Source organism: Apis florea, unplaced genomic scaffold, assembly GCF_048593485.1.
Source record: "Apis florea isolate Af1SG1 unplaced genomic scaffold, ASM4859348v1 contig_3791_pilon, whole genome shotgun sequence".
Classification (NCBI taxonomy): Eukaryota; Metazoa; Arthropoda; class Insecta; order Hymenoptera; family Apidae; genus Apis; species Apis florea.
Window position 1 is genome coordinate 99,981 of NW_028256855.1, and position 8,150 is coordinate 108,130.

The 8,150-nt window shown below is 36.0% G+C and overlaps 1 protein-coding gene across 1 annotated transcript in view; it reads right to left on the reverse strand.

Annotated features, from left to right (window-relative positions):
• Positions 1–7,858, reverse strand: part of LOC100866774 (uncharacterized) — a 47,251-nt gene extending 39,393 nt beyond the window's left edge. Inside the window, exon 1 of the mRNA XM_003694992.4 lies at positions 7,339–7,858. Within this exon, the coding sequence (XP_003695040.1) occupies positions 7,339–7,711 (373 nt within the window). The 5' untranslated portion in view covers positions 7,712–7,858. The remainder of the gene's footprint in view (positions 1–7,338) is intronic.
• Positions 7,859–8,150: the final 292 nt, after the last annotated feature.

Consider the following 8,150-nt stretch of genomic DNA (forward strand, 5'->3'; position numbering starts at 1 on the left):
GACGTTTGATCGGAGGGGTCGATACGTATTCCTCGAATTTGATTACGATAATTGAATGAATATATATATTATATTATATTATTCTATATCAAGTGAATTGTGAACCAATTTTTTAAACAAGAAGAAGAATTTCTTTCTTTCGTAAAAATACTCCACATATTTCACACCAACATTCCCGTCTCTTCGACAAATTCCACCGGTGTGGGCAGAATCCTATGCACTTCTGCGTGCATTATTACTTTTAATAAATTGTTATTTTATTCGCAACTTTCTAAACTAGTTTTCATAAGAAACCACTACAACTTTTTCCACTTAAGAAAAAAGAAGAGGAAGAAGAAGGAAAGAAATAAACGAATCAAAATTAACGTCAACGCCCAAAAGCGTCGTAATCGCGCCGCCCCGCAAATTTCTCCAAACTCGCGCAATTAAGGTGAACAAACTCGGACACGCTCCAATTAACTGCAACATCCCTTCGAACAAACCAGAAACGTGTTTGTCCAAAACCCAAAAGCGAATTAGAAGCCAGAAGAACGGCGCAACCCCCGATAACGAGCAAACTTTAACCCCTGGACCTTAACCGATTCAACGTTCCAACCAACGACGATGCCCTGTATGACCTCGTCACACCATTGTGCAACGTTCCTGTACGCGGGGGCGCTTCATTCCACTCTTTTCGACCGCTTTCTCACCGGTTTGTCCGCATTTTATCCCGAATATTAATTAGCCGCTTGTCACTGGCCGAACCGTGCATCCTCCCACCGTTAATTTCCTATAATGTATATTTGGCGTAATTAGCTCGAGGGACGCTCGAGGGCGCCGCTAATAAAGAGGAAATTATTGGATTCCATCGGATCCGATTCGGATAAACGGTCCCTTCGATCGCTTCGTTTAACCGTGCGATTGATCCCTGTTTTCCATGGTAAAATTAGCCTCCTCCTCTTGGCCAACTTGTGTTGGAAAGAGGGAGAGGAAAAATATTTCGCGGGAATTTTTTTTCTTAATCGGGTTTAAAACGAGAGAGAGGGGGGGGGGAGGGGAATGATAATTTGTTTGTTCGATTAAAACTTTTTATATAGAGAGAATATAACGCGTTCTGTAACACGTGAACACGGCTTGTCTTTATTACTTTCCCGATGCGAGGGAAGTAATTAAGAGGATTGATACGATACGCCAATTGAACGTGAAAATATCAATATTCGTTTTGCATGCGGAGAGATTTGGGGATGCGTGTTTCTTAATAAAACAGAACGAATTTTTTTATCGCGTTAATATTTTTTTGTCGAACGGGAATATGGTCGAGACCATATTTACAAGTTAACGTTAAACGTTATTATAAAAAAGAGGTTGTTGTTAATATTTATTTCGATACTTTAGATAAACGCGAAACGTACTTTTCAAACGTTGTTTCGTTTTAACAGGAATTATTTCAAATGAACGGATTACAAAAAAAGAAAGAAAGAAAGAAAGAAAGAAAGAAAGAAAGATTCTCCAAATGAGAATTTCTCTTCGATTTCTCCTCTGTTCCTTTCATTTTGTTCATTTCGATTTAATACCGAAAACTTTAATATATTAAGATATTTCCGGATCGAATCATTAATCAGAAAACAATCTTAACGATTCAGATTTTAATTATAATTGTAATTACAACGGATCGCGGCATGTCGCGGGAATAAATGGGGGGGAAAAAAAAAGGAGGAAAGAAGGAAAGGGAGGAAGAAGGAAAGAAAATAGAGAGAATTTACAGAAACAATTTGCGCAATTTTTCGCACGTTCTATCTCGCGTGCTTGTTAAACGGCGACTAAATGGCACGGTTTAAATAGATTAGGCGCGATCTGGGAGGGTCAACTATGAAAAGATTGATTTAGAATCGTGGTTTTCAGAAACGATTCTAAACACGTTTTATTTCGAGACGATGGCTCGGATCCATCGTCACGGGATGTTAGCTAAGAGAATTTAGGTAGCCGATGTATTCGAATCCGAATGGAATTTTTTAATTATAAATGGAATATAATACCCACGAATATGTATGCTACGAAGTTCGAAAGTTGTCTATTTTTCACTGCCCGGAGGAACAGGATGTGTATTTTAATTAAAAAATTATGGATGAAGCGATCTAGTAGTGATTTTATCATTTTCTCAAATTGAAGGAGAATCAATTTAATCCTGAATATTTTTTCTATTCAGTTAATTTATATTTTAAACAATATTGAAAGAAGATTTTTTTTTTTTTTTTTTTTTTTTTAGTAAGTAAATTCGAGTGTTTTAATTTAAAGATTTAATAAAAAGATGATAAATAGATGTTTCTAATGATTAATCAACATTATTAGGAACATTATTATATGGAGGATGATGATAATAATGTTCATATAAATATTCATACAATCGAATAATCTAATTAACAGAGCTAATTTTGTTATATAAGTAATGATGTATATTATATTTGATATTTCATATATTATTTCACGTTATAAATATTGAAATGTTGCGAGTATTATAATTATCAAGATGTTACAAGGTATATTGAAATTTTAATAAGTTTTTATTAATTCGGATTGATGATTTATTTCACGACAATTAACAAGTTTGTATAATAAACTGTGTAAATTTTAAAAGTTAAAAACTCGCGTAACCATTTGATTTAATACAAAATTGTAAAAATAATATGAAATAAAAGTCTGTAAATCACAAAAAAAAGAAAAAACTTCGACTCGTTAATTCATTAATATTATTGAGTATTAAAAATATACAAATTCAGAATATATTTCAACAACATTTCGAGATAAGAAAATAGATAATAAAGCCTGGAGATAACGATATCTGAGAAACATAAAAATATTCTCAAATAACAAGAATCGTAAATCTAGAATTGCGAAGGTGGGCTGTTCTTTAAATAGAATAATCACAAACTTATTACCAACAACGTGATAAAACTTCAATAACCTTCAATAAACTTCTAAAAGAATCTAATTTCACGACGATGTTTTTAACGAGATAAATAACTGTTCCGTAATAATATACCGAGAAAATAAATAATATATGAAAAATCAAAAATACACCACTATATACCACATCTACTGAAATTACTTGAAACCGTTCAAAGAGGAGAGAAAAAAAAATAAAAATAAAAATAAAATAAAAATAAAAATAAAAATAAAAATAAAATAAAATAAAATAAATAAAAATAACATATTTAATTTTAAGTTTATCAAACAGTGGCCCATCAAAGAAACCAGTCTTCAATTACAATTCCACGAAAACCGATCAATTTCCTCGAGCTATCCTTATTACTAAAATAACTCAATAACTCGAGACGGTGGACTATAATCAGTTCACAATAATTACTCGTCGTGAACAGTCCCTCGGAATTAATTGGTCGTAGGAGATCGAATACGAAAATTTCACGTAATTTCCCGTCAAAATGGAATAAAACACGGTAAGGGAACGTTAAAATAAAACCGGCGGTGAAAAACAATAAAACCACCAGCCGATTATCGACGTCCGAACTTCGATTACTCCCCCGTCTAATTAAATGGGAGACCGTGCCTCCGAGATATCTTTTCCAGTTTCTTGCCGGTTACTTTCTCGTCTATTATACCTTTTTATCAATTATCAACGAATTATTAAAGAGATATCTTTAATAATATTCACCGGAGAAAATAATGGGGGGATAGTCTGAGAAATTATATCTCGACGTTGCGCTATATAGCTATTATTCCCTTTTCTTGATATATATATTTTTTTTTATACCGGATAATTAATTCGAATAATGAAAAAAATTTAAGAAAGAACTCATGGATTAAATATCGTTATTGTTAATGAAAGACAGGTCGCATCCAGCATTCCCTAATCAATTTGCAACGAATGGCCATTCGATCGACTCGTTCCCTAATCGTTCAAAATTGATTGCAATGACCAATAAATTAGCTGGAAACGAGATGCTCGTTCGAGATGGTTTCAAAGGTTGGGAAAGAAGAGGATGAAAAGAAAGCGAGACACCTCGCGGTGCTGATCTCTCACGGCTGTCAGACGTGACACGTTTATCTTAAACAGCGTTACGTTCAACACTCGAGGAACTCATTAGTTAGGTTGCGCACATGCAGTTCGCGTTTTACGTTCACGCTTGCCTACGTTCGTTGGCCCATTAGCAAAATTAGAAAGAGAATATTATTTTAAACGCGCCGCGTGCTGTGAAAACGCTCGAAAGAATTGCGAGTTTCGAACCGCTCCTCTTTGTCCTCCCTCTTTTTTCTTCCCTTCTCCATCGTTTTCCAAATATCTTCATCTTGTGAAATTTTCTCTTTCTCTTCTCTTAATTTATTAACAATCCTCGCGAATGAATGTTTGAAAGAACATTGGCGAGTTTAAAACTCTTTCAACTTTTTCTTAATCTAATACAGTTTCTCCGCAAATTGGTTTTAAGAATTACAGATCGATGGAATTATTGCAGAAATCGACGAATCAATTAGCGGTTCTAATTGAACAGCTGTTTACTTATCGAAACTATATTTTCAGATTTTTAGAATGATTGAAGATATCGGTAAAACGATCATTTTTCAGAAGAACGTGGAAAAATATTATACAAATATTATTCGCCATTCAAATTGATAAGCATACAAGACTCGATAACGAAAACATTATATTTCACGGAAAGGGAAAGAAAACAAAAAAAAAAAAAAAAAAAGGAGGAGGAAAAAAATAAAATCATCGAGAATTCACGCGAATAACCCGGAATATCGCGTGAACTTTAACAACAAAATTACCATCGAAAAAAAACCGAACAGTTTGTTTTCGAACGAAGCTGACGCTCGTAAATCTTCGATGATTCGATCATAATATTCTGGAACGACGAGTCATCCGCCATCGATAAATAAAAACAGAAATCATTGCCAAGAATATGGTCAAGATCGCCACGGTTCTACGCAAGTTTCCAACGAAACGGAACCGGGGGAGGGAAAAAAAAAAAAAAAAAGTTTTGAGGGAGAAAGATGGAAAAGTGGAGAGAGAGAGGGAGAGAGAAAGAGAGAGAGAGAGTTAAGTGGCGCTCCCTTCGAGGTATAAACAAGCGTTAGGGACATGAATGGGATCACGTAAAAAACAGATTTCCACCCTCGATCTCGTACACGAAACGTGATTTCAGGCCGTCAACTTGGAAGGAAGGGTGGAAAAAGGGCGTTGCGGATTGGGGCTAACCCTGTAAGCGATCCCAGGGGCTCGTCAGGAACGATCTTATGATTGACCGTGTTACGACACTCCCTATAGACCATTTTCCGAACGTATCCTGGAAATACGTTCGAACTGGAGGCCGATACACGGAGGAAGAAGCGCGCGTGCGGCTCGAGATTCGATTCGAATGGGCTATTTGGGGTGTTTGGGGTGGCCGGGATTGAACTGTGATCGAGAATGTCCGATTGTATAATCCTCCTCGTTTCGCGTTGTGAACACATTGATGATGAACTTTTGATTATTTGTTAATTAAGTGAAAGGTAAATCTCTTTATTTATTTACTTATTTCAGAATTTTTTCTTAAATTAGAATGCATACAAGATGCAAAAAGATTTCAAAGAAGACATTTTTATTATTTAATTTCTCCTCTTGTAAACTTATAAAAAATTTTTAAGGTATGGACGAGTGTCAGTCAATTTATTCGAAAATTGATAATAGAAATTTTTTTCCATAAGCCAGCGAATGATTTTGGTTCTGAAAGGCTCAAAGAGGAAGTTAATCATAAGATTTCACATTTTTATGGATAACGTTGTCATAATTTTTATAATGTTCGTATTAATTAATGTCGCAATTATTAATTTTTTTAATAATTCCCGTTTAACACGTTTGGTCGGTAAAACCTATTTCTTTCTAGGAATTACTATACTTAAAATTTTACACTAACTTCTTGTCGATTTAAAGAAACTTGCGAAATTCATATATTCCCAATAGCCGAAAAATAATGCATCAGTCGAAGAGCGTTTTTTTTTTTTTTTTTTTTTTTTTTTTTTTAATTATATCGGAAATATCATTGCAACTAAGCTGGAAACGCGAAACTGGTTCCATATCACGTTTATTAAAATATTAACGCGAGACATTCCGGCGCATTTACTTATTATAAATAATCCGGCTTATGATAATCACTTCGCTACGCCTGACTCACTAGACGCTTAACAATAATGTTTATGCCGCTGTGCAAAATGATAACCGAGTTACACTTCGTGAAATATAACAACCACGTACGATTCCATCTCGTAATAGATGAAATTATTTCTCGAGCCCCTATTAAAATTTTAAACCACGCATCGTATGCATTAATAACGCGGAGGGGAAAAAGTACGAGAAACAAGTTGATTCGATATAACCAAGTGGAGTGAAAAATTTATTTTTTCAGTAAAAAAAAAATTTTAACCAAATTGAAGATAATTTTCTCCTAATACGGAACAATTATTTACCGCAAAAAAAAAAAACATCGAAATTTAAAGTAATTTTTTTTCATAAAAGCAAATATCATCCGTTGAGATTCGAGAGGAGATTATTAGACAATTAATTGAATTTTTCCTTCGTAAACCCGTTCGACATTTTATCAAATATGCGAGGAAGCCAGTTTCTAATCTATTTTAATATAGCCAAGATTAGAAGCACGGAGTAACAGTTTAATTTTCCTAGTTAAATCGAGCAATAAACTATCGAGCAATCTGCAGATTCCCTATCTTATTTGCCTCAAAATTGCAGCTTATCGTAGCATAAGTATGCAAACTATCGTTAGTTAAGGAAACCTGGCAATGAATTCGAAATTGAGTTTCAATTTAGTCCAAAAGTGGATCGGATACCTCTCTCTCTTTCTCTCTCTCTTAACTCATTATTCCACTTTTTCCCTCCGATGAAACGGTTTTAAAAACCGACCGATGTAATAAATCGACACGTATCTTCTGCATAAATACTATAAATACACCCTTAGAAAAACGACCAAAGAGAAACGAACGAAATTAAAACAATCTCGTAACGTGCATCTCTAAAATATACCAAACTATCTAGAAAAGTAAAAAAAAAAAAAAAAAAAACACGATACGAGAACAGAAAGATCGATTTCCATTTCATCCCCGATAATTACCTGATCTCAAACGAACAGAGTCATTAATTCGATTAATCTAAGAAAATTCTAACAAAGAAAAAACACCTACGAATCAAAACACCGACAAACAAACGTCATCTGCCGCGCTCATTATTCCAAACACTTTGGCTACAACGTTCGTAATAAACTCTGTAATAAAAAGAGAAAGAAAAAGAAAAGGAAAAACAGAAGAAGAAGAAGAAGAGGAGGAGGAGGAGGAGGAAAAATAAAGGCCACTTACCTTTCTTCTCGTCATCCTCGTCGGCGTGATCGGCACCGTGATGAAGATGATGGGCGGTCGGATGGTGGCTAGTTATCGCCGGCACCAGGGGGTGGTTCCCCAGTGCCGGATGCGGATGATGAGGATGATGATGACTGAGGAACCTGACAGCGGCAGCCGCCGCCTGATGCTGGGCCTGCATCGTCTGTTGTACCTGGCTTTGTACCTGGCCGAGGACCGGATGATGGGGTGGCCATCCTGCCAGGTGGAACGGAAACACGGGTGTCGCCCTCTGGAACAGCCTGGCCGGTGTCAGCAGGGAACCACCGGAACCGGCGGAACCGCTACCAGGAGGCAGTGGGAAGGACAGACCACCTCCTGGCTCCAGGACCATGTTTGGTACCAACGTGGCGACTGTTTCTCTCTCCACTGGAGAGATCTCACTTATTTTGCATCTATATCCTTCCGAGCTCGATGACGCACTACGAGCGACGAGGCCGCGCTTCCATCAGCTTCATATGAACTGGCGAATGTTGTGAAGTTTTTCTTGGAACGCTCGAAGGCCCGAGAGATATTATTGTTGTTAAATTTTTGTCGAGTATAGACTGTTGGAGATGCTTCGTTTGTTTACATTTTATATACACGAGAGATTTGATGTTGGAATAAATGTAGATTTTAAAGATTGCGATACGTGGATAAAATGGTGTTCATATTTGTCGGTGATCAATGGTTGGCGAAGATGTGAAGACGATTGTGTTAACGTGTGTTGTGGCAAGTCGACAGCCGTCGGGAAGCGTGCTTAGAGAATCCTGTCTATCTGTGATAACCAAGTC